Below are 23,781 nucleotides of genomic sequence, written 5' to 3'. Positions count from 1 at the left end.
AAAGTAAGCCTTTTTTTAATTGAGAAATACAAGGCTGTAAAAAAATAATACCAAGTCAAATAACAAAACTCAATATTAAGCTAATATTTTAGACTTAAAACATCTTAAAGAAACAAAAGTTATTACCCTCCACACCATTTTTGAGAAAACATACTAGAGAAATGATCTTGTAATTTTTTTATTCCCTTTGTGGAAAGTTAATTAAAAGTTTTTCTTCCAAGTAACTATGGCTTTAAAAAATTAATATTTTAAATAATTATACAGCACTAAATCAGTTCTAACTGCAAGTAATCAATTGTGTACATGAAATTAAGTCTTCAAATATAACTGGCACAAAAATATGTAATTTAAAAAAAATTGCTAAGCTTGTCTATATTCTACCTTACCTTTAGACATTTGGCCAACACAGCATGGTTATCATAAACGAGGATGTCTACTATCAGATTCTGCAATTGATTAATACGACCTATATCCCCTTCAAGAGCTCCATCTTCAAATAAGACCTTCCAGGATGGAAATGGAGATTTTGTACCATCCCACACCTATAATGAAGGGAAAACAAACTCCACTGGAAATTGTTCATAAATTTTTAAGTTAAAAAAGATATTTCATGGTTCTATAACATGTGGCTAATTGAAGTTTTCTAAAGTATATGCTCTGACTTAGAAATTGGACACTGGCTAGAAATAGGGGACATAGTAAAAGAACGATGACAGCTAAATTCTACATTTGTTTAGTAAGCATGTATGATGTTCTAGGTACTGTGTTACACCCTTGAAAGAAAAACAAAAATGAAAAAATCTTTGCACACAGAGTTTGCAATCTACTGAAGGGATATAACATATATTTGATAAATACTAAATAATTTGAAAATGGAGAAAATATTAACAACTGGCAAGATCAAGAATAGATTTCCTTTTTAGAAAGACAGCAACTATACTGAATTTGAAGAAAGAGATAGGAGGAAAGAATGAGTGTAATCCAGTCAGGGGGGCAACTTATGAAAAGGAGCAGATATAGGAAATAGCATATCAAAGTAATAAGAGTTTGTGGAAAAGCTAGTAATCCAGTGAATTTGGAATTAAGAATGAATGAAAAAGTACATGAGATATGGCTAGTAAATTAGATAAGAAGACAACAGTGAAGGAGTTTAAATGCAAATTTCATTTTTGAATAGGTAAGTTAAATATTTAAATATGTATATTAGAAAGATAATTTTTTTATTTGTGTTTCTGGAAATGTGGATTAATTCAAAGACCAACTGAGATTCCAGAAGACTAACAATGGGTCATCCTATCATCTCTGGTAGAGAGATGATATCAAGATATTAATAAAATATATTTTTTATTTTAGACTAGTTCAATGTAATAATATGTTTTGCTTGATTGTTCACTTTTATTGCAAAGGTTTTGTTTTTCTTTTGCTTTCATTAATTTTTTTTCAAATAAAGGCAGGAGGGAAAATAAACGCTTTTTAATTAAAAAGAAAAAAGAAAAGAATAGAAATACTAAAATACCTCTAAGTATTAAAAGGCAATAACTTGTTGGGGGTGGGGCAGAAGTGTGTAGGAAGAAGGTGGAGAAAAAAATATCTGATACCAAGTTTAAACTCAAACATTCCAGGACCAGTATTCTATCAAATACACCATCTAGTTACCTACATATATTGCCTGCCAAAGACATATTTTAATTACATATCTTATTCCTCCTCCCCCATTTCTCCCTGCCAGAATGCCAGGTGAAGGAACTGTATCTTATTCAAAACTTGTCAAATCTTCGATTTAGACTGGAAAATACCCTTGAAATAATCTAGTCTGACTCCTTCATTTTACAGATGAGCAAACTGAGACCCAGAGAAATGAATGCTTAAATGTGCCCAAGGCCACACAAATAGTAGAGAGAAAAGTCAAAGATTGGTCTTACTCCAAAATCAATATCCTTTCTATTATGCCATGCTGCCCCCTCTATCCTAGTGTTTTATATGTAGCACATATTTAAAAAACCTCTTTCAAAATGCATTTGTTGAATTTTCTCCTTTCATCAGGACAGATATTTTTGATGAACATTTTACTGATTAACACGTAAAGAATATAAAAATATATTTAAAGGCAAGGCATAAGAATGTGAAAGAAATTTTCTTTAAATAAAAATCAGGTAACATTCATCACTTGCAATTCTGACAGATATATTAAAATATTTGCTCAAAACTAAATTCTTTTCTTTTGATCAATAAGTAACAAAATTATAAATTATTAGTTAAAATATCAAAGACATAACTAAAAATATCATCAGAATACTAACAAAGCACCACCAATCATAGTTGTAAAAAGTCAGTCTTAGACATGAAGTATTTCTTAAAGGTCATAGCACACATTACTTATAAATGATCAAGCCACTAGTTAATAATATGTTTAAAATGTAGGGACAAAAGGAAATATTCATTCAAGGGTCATTTCTATTTTGCTGACTATTACTTAAATACTTTTTATTATTTATAAAATTACTGGTCACTGGATGACCAGAGATATACAAGGCCCAATTTGGATACTTTACTGGCCTTGCGAATCACTATACAGGGCTTCTTAAACTTTTTCCACTTGCAATCCCTTTTCATCCAAGAAATTTTTAGCATTTATATAGTTATATACTTTCTTTCTACACACAAACACACATATAATACATAAAATACTGATAATAACAATTTTGCAATCTCCATATTCAGTTATAAAATCCCATTCAGGGTCATGATCTACAGTTTAAGAAGCTTTGCTCTAAACAACTATAAGAATATAAATCACAAAGAAGGTGCTGACTTGTATTGTTAAAAACTTTCCTCATTTGGTAGCTCCTTAAATCAGTGACATCACCTAGTCCCTATCACTATTATTATGAAAATCTTATTACCAAAAGGTACAAAAAAACCCCTTCTAACAACACAATATTCTTGGAAAATTTACTTTGGATCCATCACCATGCTTTTATGAATTCAAGTAATAATAGTATTTTCACTTACAAGTTTTAGACTAATACCACAATGACTAGGGCTTAAATCCATTCCATATGGATCTATCTAAATTAAATGCTTGATTTTTTAAAGAGTCCATAGTTATTTACCATTAAATTGCTATTTTTCACCAGAAACAAAATCAATTCTGAAAAACTGGGAATTTATTTTTGACAAATCATAACTTTAATCATTTATAATTTTTTGATACCTACCTTTAGAAGAACTGAAGATCCATCTACTTCTGCTTTCCCTACAAGTTGACAAGTCAAATCAAAATATTGCATTGCCTTCACATCAGACAATTTTATCAACGTCCCAGAGGAAGAAATATGATTAGCTGCCCAAATACGCAATGTTTCTACTGTTTTCTGGTCATCCGTTGTGAAAGTATACATTTTGCTTGAAGTACGAGGAATTATTGGAGTTCCCAAAGTCCCCTCAAATGTAAGAGATGAAAATCCAACAGTAGTAACACCTTGAATTTCATTTTTATATTGCTGTATCTAAAATGAGGAGGGCAAAACAGCTTAGTTGGTCAGAGGATCATATATAAAGAAAGGATTTTAGAGATGTAAAAAATAAAAACATCTTATATGTGTACAGTGCTTTAAGGTTTTAAAAATATCAATGCAGTTGTGAAATGATCCAACCAGTCTAGAGAGCAATTTGGAACTATACCCAAAGGGCTATAAAACTGCATAGCCTTTGAGCCAACAGTGTCATTACTGGGTCTGTATCCCAAGAAAATCATAAAGGAGGGAAAAGGACCCAAAAATGTTTGTAGCAGCCTTTTTTGTGGTAGTAAAGAATTGGAAAATGACTAGATGCCCATCAATTGGGGAATAGTTGAACAGGTTGTGGTATATGAAGATAATGGAATATTATTGTTCTATAAACAATGATGAATAAGCTGATTTTAGAAAGTCCTGGAGAGATTTACATAAACTGATGCTGAGCGAAACCAAAGCAGAACCAAGAATACACCGTACACAATAACAACAAGAACTTGCTATGATCAACTATGAAAAACCTGGTTTTTCTTAGTAGTTCTGTGGTCCAAAGCAATCCCAATGACTTTGGACAGAAAATGTCATCTGCATCCAGAAAAAGAACTAAGGACATTGAATATAAATCAACACATGCTATGTTCAGTTCTATTGACTGTTTTTTTTTTTTTCAATCACTCCCATGTTTTCCCCTTTTGTTATGATTTTTCTCTCCCAATGTGATTCATAAAACAATATGTATTAAAATAAATAAATTTACTAGGAAAAAATATTCAAACACCAATGCAATAAACATTTAGCACTGTGCTAAATGCTGGAAAAAATATCCAACCCCATTTCACTTGATCTATACAACAAGCCCTTTGAGATAAGCAACATAGTCTTATTACCCACTTGTAAGATAAGGAAACAGACTCAAAGAAATTGCCTTCACTATAATCACATAGCCAGGTAGAAGTGAGATTTGATATCATATTACTCCTAACTCCACCTCTTTCATTACAACATGATTATTTTTCATTATAGTGTTTTGAGTAACTACATCCTTATACAGAAGTTTTTCCCCAATCATTAGTCCTTTTACTTTTAGTGTTCAAATAGTCAAAGTTGTAGATCTTTCCTACTTCCAGCTAGTAGTTAGTTTTTTTCACAATATATTATGACCCAGTCCCCAATATTCTGTAATCATCATCCACTTTTGGCTACCAGGATTTCTAATATGTTTCTCCTAGAAAGTGACCTCCCTGAAATATTTAATTTACTTTAGGTTTCCAGTCACCAGTAAATAAGATATATGTTCATTTTGAGTGGGAAAGGAATAGTGTAATACATATTATCACTATATGATTTAGACAGACAATGATTAACACTTGAGAAAAGTGTTAATTTCTCAGAAATACAAGGTAAATCTAGTACACAGATTATGTACTAAAACCTAGATTACCAAGGCAAACTGGTAAATAAAGACTAAGTTTGATGTTTGATATTATATTAAAGAAAAATTAATCTCAGTATTCAAAGAAGGATATCCAAACTACCAACTACCACTTGAAAAAAAATGCTTCAAATCACAAACAAGAGAAACATAAAATAAACCAACTCTGAGGTTCCACCTCACACTCATCAGATTGACAAAGATTAAAAAACAAAAAACAAAAAACGAAAATCACAAATGTTAGAGGGACTTTGGGAAAATAGGGATATTAAGGAACTAACTGCTGGTATAACTCTGACTGATGTAGCCATTCTGGAAAGAAATGTCAAACTAGACCTCTCCAACCCTAGGAGGGGAAAAAAAAAAAAAAAAACCTAAATTTTGCATACCCATTAGCCCAATGATGCCTATAGAAGGTCTAACCTCAATGACACAGAAGTATTTATTGTAACTCTTTTTGTAATGGCATAGAACTTAGCCTAAATGGCAGGGAGTAACATCATTTGAATAATGGCCAAACAATATCTAATATACTATTGTGCTGTAAAAAAAAAAAAAATATTGATGATGATTGCAAAGAATCCTGAAAAGACATGTATGAATGTCACAGAGAAGTGAGTAAATCCAGAAAAATTTATGTAATAACAGCCTTGTACAGACAAAACAATTTTAAAAGTTAAGAACCCATGATCAATGAAATGACCAAAAATAATTTCAGAGAACCAATGATGAAAAATGCTACTCTCGAGACCCTGACAAAGAGGTGAGATAAATGACACAGACAAGACATGTAAGGAATGTGTTTTCAGGATTAAAAAAACAAAGTCAGTGCTCATTGATTAGGAGATTATTGAACAATGTATGGCATACGGATTTATTTCACCACTAAAATATAACAAATATGAAGAATTCAGAGAAAATAACAAGATAACTTGTAAACAAAGTGAAGAACAATGGAAGAAGAAATGGGTACAAAATACACAATAGCTACAAACATAAACAAAGAAAACAAAATAAAAACAGTAAAGATCCACTTAACACTGATTAAATGGAAAGATCAATGGTTCATGAAAAACAGATGATGAATTATACTTTCCTACACTCTTTTACAGAGGTAAAGGACTAAAGAAAAGGTACAGAATATTTACCTCTAAGCACTGGTCAAACAAGCAGCCTAAAGAATTTCTGAGGGATTCATCACCAAAAGAGGCTGATCACCAAAGAATTTTTTTTTTTAAAGTAATAGTGATTCACTGAAATAATGTATTAAGTTAAAGAAGGTTTATGACTTGCTTGGGTAGAGTCAAAATTCATACCCATGAATCACAGAACCTTGAAGTATGAAACTAAGTAAGTCATCAAGAAGACAATACAATGATACCAATGGCAACCTTTTCTCGAAAGTCGTGAAAAATATAATAAATAATAATATAATATAATGCTTATATTCAAATACTATATAAAACATAACAAATAATCATAATAAAATATAAATAAAAATATAATCTAATAAATAAATATAATTTTTCATATCAGAGAAAAGGCTGAATGCTTTTTCTCCCCTTCTCAAAATAGCTCTCTACTTATAACTTTACACACACACACACACACACACATTTGCATCCCTCTCAGCATAAAGTTAAATTCTCTGATGGCAGGAAGCATTTTATGTATTGTCTGTGTATCCTTAGTACCTGGCATGGCGATCTGAACATGGTAGTGCTTAACTAACAGCATACTGGGTTGGATTTCTTCTCTGGAGAGATTTTATACAGAAATACAATTTATTGTCACTTCATACCTCTTCTTTTCTCTCAATGCTAACCAGACTCTGTTTTTGCCTTTTAACTCTCTGGCATCTTCTTAAACATGCAAAGTAAAATCTTTTTCAAAGCTATCATTTTCTACTTGGAGCTAAATCTTTAATCTTTTTTCTTCAGCATTCTCAATCCTCCTTTTGCCAACTTCTCTAAAACTATTGAGAAAAGAGTAAAGGAGAAAAGAAAGCAGTGATCTTTACATCCTTCTATACCTTGTTTGAATGTCTGTGTGCATTTCTATAGTATGTGATATAATTAATGGATTATAACATTTATTAGCAATGATTTAGTCTGTGCCTATAAATACATGATTTAAGACAGAGAGAGAGAGGCTAGAACACTGAGAAAAAAAATCTCTTATTAAAACCAGGATTAGGAACAAGTCAATTACAAAAAAAAGTTTCAGTAATCTTGCAAATTACTGAATATATTTTATAATGAAAAGAAAGAAAAAAAACTATTCAGATAAAGCAACAGAAGAGAGAAGTGGCTGCTAGGATGGTTGAGACTGAATGCATCTGAGTGACACTGCATCAGACAACCATACTTTACAAAACTCTAAGAAATGTCCAGGAAAAGAGAAAACTTCTTGGGGCCAAGAATACTGCTTTAAAAAGTAACTGAACCAAACCAAATTTAGTCCTATAGCTGGCTCTGTTTATATTCTTGGTTAACTAATTTATCCTCCCTAACATTTTTTTTTATTACTAAATGGGAATATTGCCAGTTAACTGACTTAAAGCACAAGATAAATATCAATTATTTTAGTGCTGTTAACAATCAATAATAATTAATTTTTGTGCTGATATTTTTCCAGGTGGCTTAGCTAAATAAAAGTGATTCTAATATACTCCAAAAGCAAAGGTTAGCTAAGAACTAAAAAGTTTTTGGGGATGAGAAAATGTAAAGTGACCTATCAGGGAATTTGTCACAAGGAAATTCATTATTTAGTTTTGCTTTCTTCGCAGTCCTTTGCCCCTTTGAGTTCTTATGGATTCTGAAATCTCTATCTCTTTATGTGGTTTTTCTAAGGATTCTAGAACACTACATCCTCCTTCAGCTACCTCCCTAATAATTCAGTATCTGTTTTCTTCATTAATTTACAGAATATCACAAGAGAATCTCATTTACAACACTGGACTTATCTGGGACTTTTCTATAATAAGAAGTAAGGAGTTCACTGAGTAATGAAAAAGTACAACGAAAAGAGAAGAGTCCAGACCAGAACTTTTTGAAGTAAACATAGCAGGAGCTACAAAACTGTCATCAATACAAAAAAGGAGACTAAAAAAAATAATTCATCAGGGCAGAAGAATGAAAAAAGAATAGTGCCATGAAAAACCAAAGGGAAAAGATGTCAAGAAGGTTGAAAATTTAGAAAAAGGTCATGGATTTGGCAATTAATAGATCTTTTTTTGTTCATTAGAAAATATGTTCTGGAATATGCTCAATAATTAGTAAAAGTATGGAAAAAAATTTTTTTGGTAATTGGCTTGTCCCTCATCCTGGTCTAATTATTATGTTGTGAGTTCCTTGAAAAAATGACAAATCCCACCTAAACAAAATTATGGGTTTATTATAGGTTAATCAGAGTTAACCAAACGTCAGGTCATTCTCCCACCTTTTTGACAAAGTTGAACATCTAAACAGTATCATTTTCTCCTCTTCAAAAGGAAAGGGGGACTTAAAATTTAAGTGCACTTTAACATTCAAGTAAATATTTCCTTAAACTTCCAAATCCTATTTTCTCAACCTCCTTAAATGCTATGATAGAAGTGCTCCACTATCTAAATCTCTCCTATAATTCCACCTTTATCTAAGGTTCACCTCTCCTGCATTTGTTCTTCATCTTCATTGAGACTTCTGTTTTCTTCATCCCTCAATACCTTCTGAGACAATAAACTTTTCCACTCTCTCCAATCTCAACCTAAGAGTTAGGTTTCAACTTTGTGTCTTTCATTTCAAAGCTAGACCTTCTTCTAGCATTGTCTTGAATCATTTATCCCTTTGCTGTATCCTGCTTATCTCTTGCTAAATCTTAGTCTCAGATTACTCCCACCATCTGCCTTTCTTCTCCTACTTTAAGATGAATTCAGCTAAAGGATGTTTTATCATCATGCTGCAATATAATTACAAATTAATGCTATCCAAACTCAATCAGGTTATCACTGTGACAAGACAATACATTAATTTCTCACTAATTCCTTATTTTCTTTCTTTTTTTTTTTAATTAAAGCTTTTTATTTATAAAACATATGCATGGGTAATTTTTCAACATTGACCCTTGCAAAGTCTTCTGTTCCAAATTATCCCTTCCTTCCCCCCACCTCCTCCCCTAGATGGCAAGTCCAGTACATGTTAAATATATTAAAATGTTAAATCCAATATATGTATATATATAGTTATCTTGCTGCACAAGAAAAATCAGATGAAGAAGGAAGAAAAAAAATGGGAAAGAAAACAAAATTCAAGCAAACAATTAAAGAGTGAGAATGCTACGCTGTAGTCCATACTCAGTTCCCACAGTCCTCTCTGTGGGTGTAGATGGCTCTCTTCATCGCTGAACAATTAGAATTGGTTTGAATCATCTCATTGTTGTCATTGAAGAGTGTTGGAATCCTTACTAACTGCTAACTAATTAGAGTTGATCTAATCTTACAAAGATTGTTTTGGCCAGAACCTGAAACAAGGTATTAAGTAGAACTAATTAAGACAAGGCTTGTGTTCACACCTTTACTCATTGGAGTCCACAAGTATGCTAGCTTCACAAAGTACACTTTCTAACTTCAAGGGAGTCCACACCTCCCTTAAAGCTCATTGGGCCAGAGAGCACTATGGGAGAAAACCCATAATCCCATTCTCTCAGAAGAGGCAGATAAAAGGCCAGCGATGAGGGATTTATGGTAGAATACATTTTTTCCTCTTGGCTGGTTGATCGCACTGGACTCGAGAGGAGCGACTCTGGTGCAGAGAACACTTTGACGGATTTCAGTGGAGCTACACCAGAAGCCCTCTCTCCGTGGCAAGTTGGTGGCTGGGCTCCCCAGAAGGAGATAAGAGAGACCTTCCATCTCTGTCTTGGTTGGAGGCAGAAGAAAGCAGAGGCAGAGGCTGAAGGACAGAACCTTTGGATTTGGAGACATCCGAAGGGCTCTAAGCCTCTAAATCGGCTGTGCTTTGAGAAGAACAAGAACTCCAACATTTGAACTCACCACAGAAGAGAGCCACGTCCATCAGAATTGATCATTATATAATTTTGTTGTTGCCTTGTATGATTTCCCGGTTCTGCTCATTTCACTTAGCATCACTTCATGTAAGGCTCTCCAAGCCTTTTTAAAATCATCCTGCTGATCATTTCTTACAGAACAATAATATTCCATAATATTCACATACCATAATTTATTCAGTTTTTTTCCAATTGATGAGCATCCACTCAGTTTCCAGTTTCTTGCCACTACAAAAAGGGCTGCCACAAACATTTTTGCACATATGGGTCCCTTTACCTCCTTTAAGATCTCTTTGGGATATAAGCCCAGTAGAAACACTGCTGGGTCAAAGGGTATGCACAATTTGATAACTATTATAGTTCCAAATTGCTCTCCAGAATGGTTGGATCTGTTCACAATTCCACCAACAATGTGTCAGTGTCCCAGTTTTCCCACATGCCTTCTAACATTCATCATTTTTTCCTGTCATCTTAACCAATCTGACAGGTGTGTAGTGGTATCTCAGAGTTATCTTAATTTTCATTTCTCTGATTAATAGTGATTTGGCGCACCTTTTCATATGACTACAATTAGTTTCAATTTCTTCATCTGAAAATTTTCCATTATTTGGGGGGGAATGGCTTGAATTATTATAAATTTGAGTCAATTCTCTATATATTTTGGAAATGAGACCTTTATCAGAACCTTTGAAAAATTCCTTTTTTTCCCCCCAAAGTAACTATTCTAAGAGTTAGGGGTTTCAAGGCTAAAAAAAATTATTGTCAGTTAAATGAACTTCAGAGAAGGAAAATTGTGAATTCGGTTTTGACATGTTAACATGTTATAGATATTCTAGAAATACCCAGTTTGAATTATACAATAAGCAGTTGTTGATCCAGCACTGAATTGGGAAAGAGGCAGAGAGAATTAATCTGGGAGTTATGTGCATAAAGATGACAGTTAAGCCCATAAGAGCTGATGAAGCATATTACAAACACTTAATAAAGATTGTTGACTTTACTTGATCTTTCCTTTAAACTTTCTCTTCTTCCAAATTTGCCTATTATTCTTGAAAATATCATAATACACTTACCTGACATATCAATTCACAAATTTTACTATTTTTACCTCCATAATTACCTCCTGCCAAACAGCCACAACTTCAGTTCAGACTCTCATCATTTATATTATAGCAACAATCTTCTCAATGGTCTTTCTGACTCAAGTATGTCCCGACTGTAGTCATCTCACATACTGCTGCCAAAGTGATTTTCCTTAAGTGCATCTAATCAGATGGCTCCCCTATTCAACCAACTACATTGGCTTTATATTACCTCTAGGATAAAATATTAATGTTTTCTGTTTAGCTTTTAAAGTCTTATACAATCTGGCCCCAACTTAATTTTATAGTCTCAATGGACATTATTCTTTTCCTATACCTTGCAGTCCAGGCAAAAGGACTCTTTGTTCCTTATAAATGACATTCTATCTACCATCACTGGCTGTGCTTAGAATTCATTCCATCATTCACTCTGTCTTGAGGAGTACCTCTTTTCATTTAAGATGCACCACAGATACTATCTGCTACATGAAGTCTTTCTTGATCTCGCCAGTTTCTAAGGTCTCGCTCCCAAGTTATCTGTTATTTAATTAATCTGTACAGATAGATGTATTTATCAACTTAATGTTATATATCTTTTACAGGCACTTATCTCTATCATTAGAAATGAACCCTCAGTATTTAGCACAGTCTATGGCACATTGTAACAATACTTGTTGACTACATTATTCTACTTCTTTATCTTTCATCTATACTGTTTATTCTAGTTTTCGGTACTCAGTGAAACACACAATTAGCATTTACTATGTTTGGTAAATAATAAATATGTGTAATAGTTATTATGCACCATGAAATAGAAAATGTACCTTCAGTCTATGAAAACGAACAATGTCTCCAATTTTGTAGATTACTGGAAGTGTATCAAGATTTACACTGAAAAGCATACAGGTTAACTTGACATTGGACTGATCCATGATAGTTACAACTGAGCAATAATCTGAAAAATATAAAATTACAAAATTAACCAAATTTGACTTTCTTTACATAAATCTGTCAGATCTATGGAGAAAGGAAGAATTCATGACCAAATAAGAGAAAGCATTACAAAACATAAAACAGATCATTTTGATATTAAATTAAAAAGCTTTTGTACAAACAAAACTAATATAACCAAGATTAGAAGGAAAGCAAAAAACTGGGAAACATTGTTTACAGTAAGTCTCACTCTCAAATCAGAGGTCTTTGACAAAGACCTCATTTCTCAAATACATAGAGATGTGAGTCAAATGTCTAGGAATAAAATCCATTCCCCAATTGTTAAAAGGTCAAAGGATATGAATAGGTAGTTTTCAGATGAAATAAAAACTCTCTAGAGACATATAAAAAATTCCTCTAAATCACTTTTGACCGGCAAATGTGACAAAAAACAGAAAATGACAAAAGTTGGAAAGAATGTGGAAAAATCATGGGGGAAAAATCATGGGGGGAAAATCTGTGTGGGGAAACTAAGGCACTGTTGGAATTGTGAATTGATCCAACCATTATGGAGAACAACTTGGAACTATTCCCAAAGGGCAACCAAACTGTGCATACCATTTAATCCAAAGATACCACTACTAGGTCTGTAATCCAATATATATATATATATAAAAGGGAGGACTGGGGCAGCTGAGTGGCACAGTAGATCGAACACCTGTCCTGAAGTCAAGAGGACCTGAGTTCAAATCTGGTTTCAGACATTTAACACCTCCTAGCTGTGTGACCCTGGGCAAGTTCACTTGACCCCAATTGCCTCAGGAAAAAAAATTTACATGTGCAAAAAATATTTATAACAGCCCTTTTCATGTTGGCAAAATATTAGAAATTAAGAAGATGCCCATCAATTTGGGAACGGCTGAACTAGCTATGATAATTGAATGTAATGGAATATTACTGTGCAAAAAGAAAAAATAAACAGGCAGATTTCAGAAAAACCTGGAAAGACTTGTATGAACTAATGCAAAGTGAAATGAGCAGATCCAGCAAAACCTTGTACACAGTGTCAGCAACACTGTGTGATGATCAACTATGAATGATTCAGCTCTTCTCAGTAACACAATGATCTAAGACAAGTACAAAGCACTCATGAAGGAAAATACTATTTATCCAGATGGACTCTGAATGTACATCAAAGAATATTTTTTTTTCAGTTTTTTTATTCTTATATGCTTGGATATATGCTTGGAAAATGGTCCTTCCCACTATCCTGTGCTGGCTCAATGATTGCTATATACAGAGGATTGCAGGAGGGACTAGGGGGTAGTGTAAGATGAGCCAGAGTCACACTTTGGCAGTACACGAGGAAGAAGGCAATTGCTAAGATTCTGCTTCCACCCTGTTCAATCCTGTGTCTAAAGACCAAGAATAAAGACTAAGGACTTTTGCTTATCCTGACTCCAGCTGATTCTGAGGTATCCTGGGTGCTAGCGTGGTCATCATATTCTTTCACAATTACAATATGAATATATGTTTTACACATTAATGACATGTATATCTATATTAAATTGTCTACCATGTTAGGAAGAGGGAAGAAAAAAGGAGAGAGAGGGAAAAATTTGGAACTCAAAATATTGTAAAAATGAATGCTAAAAATTTTCTTGACATGTAATTGGGAAAAAAATAAACTATTTAAAAAATTTAAAGTACATATTGGGTATAAGACTCTACTTGAATACTAAAGAATATATAGTTACATGTTACTATGTACATGTTATTACATGTTAAAATTACATGTTAAATGTAAAATATGTAAATGCATTTCAAAGAAGGAATAATGTGTTATTTAATGCACTCCTGTATTTCAACTTTGTCTTATGACTCTATTACCTTAACATGGCTAAGGATAATCACTCAACTAGCAATTACTAAGCACTTATTATGTGTAAGCACTGTACAAGTTGTTTAGGATATAAATACAAAATGAAATTGTCCCTACCCTTAAGAAACTTACATGTTATCAAGAAGAAAATAGTAAGATTATTTTTAGCAAAAATTTAGTAAAATATTAATTAATTTAAAATGTTTCAAGAAAAGAACAAAATCTATTAAGTTCCCGTTTTATGAAGAAGGAACTATTATGAGTTCTAGATACAAAGAATAAGTCAATTCCTTCTCTCAAGGAGCTTATATTCTTAAGTAATTCCTGAGATATTTAAAATGAAAAGAAATACAATGATGCAGCATACTTCAGCATGACATGTGAGTCATGAGGAAAGAATCCATCATTTTCTGATCCCTTTTAAAAATATGACATTTTTAATTAACCTCAGGTGAAGAGTTGTCATATGGAATAGATACTAATAAAGAGCTGCTAAAAGAATGAATGTAGTAAACTCAGGTGATATTAAAATTAATTAATTAAGGAAGATCTTGTACAGAGACTCATTTTGACTTTTTTTCGACTATCCTCCATTAGAAATATTATCAAGTCAGTCTGCTCACAGAAGCAAAGAGAATCCATTAGTAATTGAGTCATACATGAAACTAGCTTTTATCTCAAAAATAACGAGGGATACTATAAATACACATACATATATGTATATGACTTGTTTAATTTTACATCTTTCTTAGCTGAATCCTAAAACTAATTGTTTCTTCCTTACTGATACTTTCCTTTTCCTACCTAGGTTGTATATATACCACTGCTCTACCAAGATAATTTTCTGCCTCACCAGGAAGTGATTCTTTAATTCTTTATTTAGCAAGCCATTTCTCATGTGTTAATTCCCTTTGTCTTTTCTCTTATTTAACTTTCTCAATTATTTTTGAAAAAATTTCTCCTTAAAGTTCAATATTTCAATACAGATCATAACCTATCCATGCCTTTTCATCTTCTGTCCATATTTTTTCCGAGGATCTTCCACAAGAAATCTCTACAACATTCTTACTTCACAGAGCCCAAAAACATATCAATTTATTGAACAATCGATAAAGACAAACATATTTACAATATCACAAATAAATCAGTAACTATAAGTGGTCTATAAAGTTACATGAATTTCTAGTATCCTCTACTTCACATTTTGTGGTGACAATTTTTTCACAGTTTGTCACAGTAATTAACATCTTTTCTGGTTGAGAAAGTGGAACCATAGGGAGATTTGCCTACCCATGGAGGTATTATAAAATTTAAGAACTAAAAAAATTATTATCTGACTTTAAATTAGGTGACTACTGAACTGACAAACCCAAAAAAATCTCTATTCCAAAAACAAAACCACTCTTCATAGACAATGTATAATCTATTAAATGTTTCACAAAAATGAACCATACTAAAGTTACTCTGTATTTTGGGCTCTTTTTTGGAGAAGTAATTTATAGTTGACACACCTCATGATGAATTTTTTTTTTTAAGAGAGCTGTAATAAAGCTTTCATGAATTCAAGAGGAGTTTAGATTATAAGCTTATTTTTATATAACAAAAATGTTGCAGGAAGAGTATAGTGCCTATTGGTTTGGATCTGAGGTACTTCTGAATATCACAAGCATATTACATTACCAATGTAATATGGTACATTGGAAAAATTATTGGTTCTAGTCAGAGGACTTAGATTCAAATTACATCTCTGATGCTGACTGTCCATGAATTTGTCTTCTCAGCTTCAAAATGAGTGCATCAAATTAGATGACCTCTAAGATTCCTTCTATATCACAAATATGTAATTTTATATTGATTGAAAAATGTTCTTTCACTTTAATAACTGAAAATGCAATCTGCATTTTTAAAATAAAAAATTTATATGAAAAAAGTGATATTTATATTTTATTAGTAGCAGACGTAGAAATATTTTTCAAAGTTCAACTAAAATTATATATTTTCTATTTGATTAGATTTCATAGAAAACTAGTTTTCTTTATCAGATCAACATGTCATTAATTATATATTGAAAATTGAAATTATATTGAAATTTGGACTGATTTTAGCTGTGGTTAGCTTATTTATCACTAATTATGATTTAATATCTCTAAATGTTCTTTAGGTTCTATACTTATTATGAATGTGATGCCTTTTACATAAATTAAGGCTGAAAGTAAAATTTGCTTTTGTATATGTTAACATACCCCCTAAATCTGATGTGATTAGAATAATATTTATCAAGGAGCTTTCAAAGCCAAGGTTTTAGACATTTTAAACATTTCAGAAAATGGCTTGTACTTATATAAGCATTTTCAGTTATTAAAGTGATAAAACATTCTTCAATCAATATAGGATTACATATTTGTGATATAGAAGTGTCTTATCTTCAATCTCTATTAATTTGCCGCTTTCTTTCTGTCTAAAAATTTGTCTTCATCTTCTTCAAAAAAACCCTCTATCTTTTTACTCTTTAGCAACTAAACTCCTTGAAAAAGCCACCCATAGACAGTGCTTCCACTTCGCTACACTCTCTGACTTAAGGCCTTTGCTATCTGACTTATACTTCAAACCAATGAAACAGTTTCCAGTTACCCTTTATTGACAAATGCAATGGCCTTTTTTCTACCCCATCTTTCTTGACCTCTCTACAGCATTTAATATTATTAATCAACTTTGTCTCTTCTCTAGGTACTTAGGACACTGCTCTCTCCTGGTTCTTCTTCTTTTTGTCTGACCAATCCTTGAATCTTCTTTGCTGGATTTCCATCAATGTCATACCCACTAACAGTAGATATTCCCTGAAGGTCCATCCCAATTTCTTCTTTACTCTATATCCTTTCATTTGGTGATCTCATCAACTTTCTAGTCATTCAGTTTAGCAACCTAGAAGATATTTTCAATTTTTCACTCTCATTCATTTCTCATACCCAATTAGTCGCCAAGTCCTTCAGATTCTAATGTTATAATATTTTTCTCATCTTCCTTCATATCTACCCACATTATCCAAGCATTTATTACCTCATAAGTAAATTACTTTGATGATCTCTTGGTTTTCTTGCTTCCACATTCATTGTTTTCTCTAATCACTCCCCAACAGAAAAACTAAATCTTTTATTATGCTTTGTCAAGGAACTGACCAGATCACTACTCAGCTCAAGAATTTTCACTATCTCCTTATTTCCCCCCCGAGATAAAATATAAACTCTTCGGTTTTACATTTAATGCCATTTACAATGCCTTTCTAGGCCTATTTCATATCATTCTTCTTATTGACATATTCTATGTTTTAGATCAAGTAGCTTTCTGTTCCAAGAATCCAATTTTCTCTTTCCCGATTGCCTAGTCTTCCCTGGAATATGCTCCTCCTGACCTCACCATTCAGAATCCTTTCCATATGTATTATAAATTACTTCATTTTACTGAGCAACTTTATGATACAGTCAAACTTGCTTCTTATTGGGAAGGCTAGTAGAATCATGAGAAGACAGTCTTAAAGAGAGCCTTTACATATAATCTGTATAGTACTGACTGTACTCAGTATATAATACTTATTTCAAAGCTCTACTTACACTATGCTATTTTTTTTCATAGCTTTTTAATGACAAGTTATATGTATGGGTAATTTTACAAAATTGATAATTGCCAAACCTTTTGTTCCAATTTTCCCCCTCCTTCCCTCCATCCCCTCCCCTAGATAGCAGGATGACCAGTAGATGTTAAATATATTAGAGTATAAATTAGACACACAATTAGTATACATGACCAAACTGTTATTTTGCTGTACAAAAAGAATCGGACTCTGAAATATTGTACAATTAGCCTGTGAAGAAAATAAAAAATGCAAGTAGGCAAAAATAGAGAGATTGGGAATTCAATGTAATAGTTCTTAGTCATGTCCCAGAGTTCTTTCGCTGGACGTAGCTGTGAGTTCAGTTCATTACTGCTCCATTGGAACTGATTTGGTTCATCTCATTGCTGAGAATGGCCAGGTCCATCAGAATTGGTCATCATATAGTATTGTTGTTGAAGTATATAATGATCTCCTGGCCCTGCTCGTTTCACTCAGCATCAGTTCACATAAGTCTCTCCAGGCCTTTCTGAAATCATCCTGTAGGTCATTTCTTACTAAACAATAACATTCCATAATATTCATATACCACAATTTATTCAGCCATTCTCCAACTGATGGGCATCTACTCAATTTCCAGTTTCTGGCCACTACAAAGATGCTGCCACAAACATTCTTACACATACAGATCCCTTTCCCTTCTTTAAAATCTCTTTGGAATATAAGCCCAGTAGTAGCACTGCTGGATCAAAGAGAATGCACAGTTTGATAACTTTTTGAGCATAGTTCCAAATTACTCTCCAGAATGGCTGGATGTATTCACAATTCCACTAACAACGTATTAGTGTAGCTGTTTTCCCCACATCCCCTCCAACATTCTGCATTATCTTTCCCTGTCATTCTAGCCAGTTTGATAGGTGTGTAGTGGTATCTCAGAGTTGTCTTAATTTGCATTTCTCTGATTAATAATGACTTGGAGCATCTTTTCATATGGTTAGAAATAGTTTCAATTTCTTCGTCTGAGAATTGTCTGTTCATATCCTTTGACCATTTATCAACTGGAAAGTGGTTTGATTTATTACAAATTAGTCAATTCTCCATATATGTTGGAAATGAGGCCTTTATTAGAACTTTTGACTGTAAAAATATTTTCCCAGTTTATTCCTTCCCTTCTAATCTTGTCTGCATTAGTTTTGTTTGTACAAAAACTTTTCAGTTTGATATAATCAAAATTTTCTACTTTGTGATCAGTAATCTCTAGTTCTTCTTTGGTCATAAATTCCTTCCTCTTCCACAGGTCTGAGAGGTAAACTATCCTGTGTTCCTTTAATTTATTTGTCATCTCATTCTTTATGCTTAGATCATGAACCCATTTTGACCTTATCTTGGTGTGCGGTGTTAATATACTATACTATTTTTAATAGATTAAATAAAGTATATGTCTTTAACCGGTTCTTAATATGTAAGAATAATATTGCCTTGCTAGATTATTAGGGCAGTAAAGACAGTATATAATTCTTTTTCAACTTCTCAGCACTTACTTCATAAGTAATTTTTCAATATATTATTTCAGAGTTATATGAAGAAACAAAACTTTAGTTGCAATCAGATAATCCTCTTCTCTGTTTCCTAATTATTTTATAAGATAAGAAAAGTAGCTATTATTCTTAAAGAGAATATAGTTCCAATGAAAGATGTATCTGAGTTCCCAACCACATCTGTGTTTCTTCTAGCTACTTTTTTTAAGTAGACAGAAAAACAAGTGGGAGTTTATTTTAATTGAGACTACTTGCTCTCCTTTAATAACTATTTCTCATTAAAACCTGGCCTCTAGCTATTCATGCTTGCCAAAGTATGAGAACTAACTTCCTGATCTGAACTCTCCCCAAGACTTTTCTGATACAAGCTGCAGTAAAATCCCAATTTTGTTATATACTATCCCACCTGCTATTTTTTCTATTGTTTAGATCACTGGTGCTTTAATTTTTCAGGATTCAGGGTCCCAGAGAGCCACTGTAACCACAGCTTTGGCATTGGAAAGCTACAAGCTATTCTGGCTTTGGAAAGTTGAAAAACAAGAGGATGCCTATACTTATTCTATTTTTCTGAAATTCTGATCATGCCCCTGAAGGCACCAAATCCTTAATAGATGCTTACCTTAATACCCTAGTAAATCCTGTTTAAAAACAAAACAATAAAAATTTAATTTTTTAAAAAATATTTTAAAAGAACTTTGTATGCAGTGATTCTGACAACTACAATCCCTCAACTTTTTTCTCCTAGTTAGAATAGAATAGAAAAAAAAAAAATTAAGGAAAATATTACAATGCCTTATTTCTCTTTTGTATAGGTCTAACTCCAAGGTATTTTATGGCCAATGTTTTTTCTCTCTGGCCTCTATATGATGCCAGAAAATGTCACTATTATTCATTCTTATTTTCAATAGGTAATGTACATTTGATAATATTTTCTTTAAATACCACATATTCACCAAGATTCTAATCTCATTGAATAGCTTTGTTTCTTTCTGTTCTATTTATTTTCTTGTTAGGATTCAAATCTTTTTCAATTTTAAACTTTGCACTATAACTTTCTAATAGTATAATTTTATTCAAATTATTTTCTGAAGTGTGAAAATTCATTTATAAATAGAAAATGGGATTTTATCACCATTTAATTTGATAATGAAATCGAGAAGCACAAAATCCTATGAGAAAGAAAACCAGAAACCGAAGATAGAAAAGTATGATCCTAAAAATTGTACTACAGTAAATATTTAGAAATTTTAAAATGGAATTTAAACAATACTTGACCCAGCAATATTCTTTTAATTTATACTTACCAATTAGATAGCTCCACAAGCTGGCATTTCTAATACTTTTTTGTGACTTGTGTCCTTATTTTAAGTAGCAGAATGGAGAGAGTAAAGTACTTGAACTTTTATTAGTTGTGTGGGTATGCATGTCACAGCCTCATTTATGAAATAAAGATAATAATAGCACCTTAATTTATAAGGTTGTCATGAGAATCAAATGAGATATCTATATATGAAACACTAATGTGCCACATAAATGTTAGCTATTATCTATTATTACTAGATATGGGGTTTGAAAAGTTGATAACATATGAAGCTTTTAATAGATACAGGATTTGCAAATTCGGTTAGCTGACAATATTGTATGCTACATGCCTAGATTACTAACTAGGCTTCTAAAGGAATGAATATGAATAGTTTTTAAGCATAAAGCATAACACAACTGTACTCTTTCTAATGGGGGATTTTAAAAAAATAGTTGCTAATTACCATTTTTGGAAGGATGAAGTAAAATTCTAAACAAAATTTAAAGACAAATGTCTAAATATCATTTGGTATGTTTCTTACTAATCTTTAATTACTACCAATGAGTACTAAAATTGGCCCTAATCTCCCTCTCCCAAAGAGTTGAACAGAAATAAGTGTTCAAAGAATAATAAATTTTGTCTTATAATGCCAGTTGGGGTTGTACTCAGTTCAGTTTGTCTCAAAAGTGCTTGTAGATAGTTTTTCAGGGAGCTTTTGTTCTCTTTATAGATAAAATAGAACTTTTACTGTCTTTAAGCAAATGAGAGAGATACTTTTATTCTTACTTGCAAATATTCCTTACCAGCCTGTCAGATTTTTGCTTATCTTCTAAAAAAGGTTGAAAGAGATAATGAGTAATAGGATGTCATTGCTCAAAATAAAAACATTAGGATAGTCATTTTTCAATCAGTATATTGTCAGTTAGCCTTTAAAGTTACCTTTTCTATTTGAGGACATGTTCTTTGGGTCCCCTCTGCCCTTCTCCCTAATCACATCATCAAAAGATTCAGAATTAGATAGAACCTTAGATATAATCTAGTCCAAAACCCTTATTGTAGATGAAAGAGCCTTACTAAAGCTTAGATGAAAAGTAAACTTTTAGGATCAGAACTGTATTATTAATCTTGTGCTCTAGAACCCAACTTCTTAAACTGTAGTTCAAGATTCCTATGGAGTTTCATAATTGAATGTGGAGGTTGAGAAATTATGATAAGTTTACCAGTAAATGTTTATTTTTATAGTATTTTATATGTAATTAGGGTCACATAAAAATTTCTCCAGTGAACAGGATGCCAAGTGGAAAAAGTTTGAGAAGTCCTGCCCTAGCATACAACCAAACTAGATAATGTATACAAAGAAAATTATGCTATATATACAAAATGTATATAAGCTGCAAATATTGAAGTATTATATAAACATAAGCTCGTATCAACATGATGTCATGATGCTTATATAATCAACCTCTCCTACTTCATTTACATAGTAATAGTCCAGGACAAAAGGAAGTAGATAAGAGGGTCTACATAGATATATTACATCTCTTGGTAATAATTAACCAGAACATTTTTTATATGCATATAGATAGATCTTGCTAACATGTTTTAAATTTAAATTCTGATTAGTAATTAAACCATAGTACCTAAAATCTTGTTTAAACGATTTCTTCTACTATTGCTGCCATATCAACGCTGCTGCTGCTAATGCTACTACTACTGCTACATTTATTCATTTAACTAATCCTGGCTCCTCTTTTCAGAGAAAAAGTACAAAACTAAAACTTTATCACAGGTCAGATTAAATTATCATAAATTCCAACCAAATTTTTTAATGTATCAAAGTTAAAAGTGAAGTACAACAGTATCAATGGAGGTCAAAATAATAAATTATAACTAGGATCTTTAATTTTTATTCTAAAAGTAAATTATCACAATTTTATGTGTATTTACACATACATATACATTGATTTAATTTCTATCACAATTTATAATTTTTTCATTATTTCATTCACCTGTATTTTGCCTACATAACACACATTGAATCCACAAGAAAACCTATACAATAGAAAACCGAGGCCTATAATATGCAGTGATGGAGAGAATAATGCAAATTTTAGGCACACAACTTTTTAAGCTTACAATTTGATTATCATTAAAATTAGCCTAGAAAAAAACTCTTAAGTTGGCTAGCTTTGCATTACTTCTCATCAGAATCTTATCCCTTTGGGGAGATTTCAGCAATGTACAGAATCATTTATTTCAACACATTGGTAACAAAAAGCACAAATTTATAATTCATTTCTTCCAGTCATATTAATGCCTTTTTAGTCTTCCCTAAAATCTAGCTGTTACCACTTACAATTAACAAAGAAGGCCATTACTTCTTTCTTGCTTAGAACGTCTTCCATATAGCCCAAAAGCCACAATGGAAAACTTCACAGTTTGATAGATTTCTAGCTGCAGAAACCTAAAATTCATCTGTTTTTCTTCTTCATGTTACAAATGAAATTAGTGAAGCCCAGAGATGTAAATGATCACACACTCCTTCCATCTACCTCTCAGGTTTTTCATATCTGGCAGATGGAACCAACTCTATAACTCTTTTATGTCACCTCTCACAATTCAGTGGTTATCAAATTTGCCTTTTTCTCTTATGCAGGATCCCTTGCATCCATCTCTTCCTATCACTACACTTTCCAAAATTTTAATAAAGCCATCATTACAAGATTCCTTGGCTATTAATGGTCTAATATATGTTGTCCTAAATTCTCTCCCCTTCCAATTCAACCTTCATATAACTGACAGAATGGTTCTTTTAATACAATATCTAGTCACATAATCATAGTCACACACACAAACAAAAGTTTAATAAATATGTGCTGGTTTAAAAGAAAATCAAAATAGCAGTATGCATAAATTTCATTAACTATCAAATGTTTTATAACACCCAATACTATATTTCCTTTCAATCTCACATCATATCATTCTATGATAAAAATGTTGATCTTTTATAGAATTTGCAATGGCAGGTGATAAAGTGAAGGTAATAGAGGTAATGGACAGAAAACAGGCAGTGATATAACTATGCCACGTTCAGAGTCACAGAATGAAGAGATAATAATTCATTTAGTCGCTCAGCAAGATAAGTAAACAGATGAGAAAGAATAAAAGAAATAGAAAATACTTGCAATGTGGGGAAGGAGAAACAGAATGAAAGGGAAAAGAATATACTAAAACATTCTCATGGGAAAGGAGAAAAAAGTTTTCAGTAAGAGATTTATAATCTTGTTAATTAAAGACAATTTGCATATTATGATCTTTTTTTGGAAAAAGGATATACCTCTTTGGAAAGCATTATCACCCTTGTAAGGTTGATGGATGCGTACCCAAAAACAGTGAGAATCCCAAGTAATTGGGGGACACAGAACAAGAGATAGGATACTATA

The 23,781-nt window shown here is 32.2% G+C and overlaps 1 protein-coding gene across 1 annotated transcript in view; it reads right to left on the bottom strand.

The window, feature by feature from the left end:
- Positions 1-23,781, bottom strand: part of POT1 (protection of telomeres 1) — an 85,707-nt gene that overhangs the window by 25,643 nt on the left and 36,283 nt on the right. Inside the window, exons 8-10 of the mRNA XM_051962044.1 lie at positions 11,900-12,030; positions 3,219-3,509; positions 387-542 (exon numbers count right to left, since the gene is read on the bottom strand). Coding sequence (XP_051818004.1) covers positions 387-542; positions 3,219-3,509; positions 11,900-12,030 — 578 coding nt within the window. The remainder of the gene's footprint in view (positions 1-386; positions 543-3,218; positions 3,510-11,899; positions 12,031-23,781) is intronic.

Source organism: Antechinus flavipes, chromosome 5, assembly GCF_016432865.1.
Source record: "Antechinus flavipes isolate AdamAnt ecotype Samford, QLD, Australia chromosome 5, AdamAnt_v2, whole genome shotgun sequence".
NCBI classification, from domain to species: Eukaryota; Metazoa; Chordata; class Mammalia; order Dasyuromorphia; family Dasyuridae; genus Antechinus; species Antechinus flavipes.
Note: the sequence above shows the minus strand (reverse complement) of the source record. Positions and strands in the feature narration are given on the sequence as shown.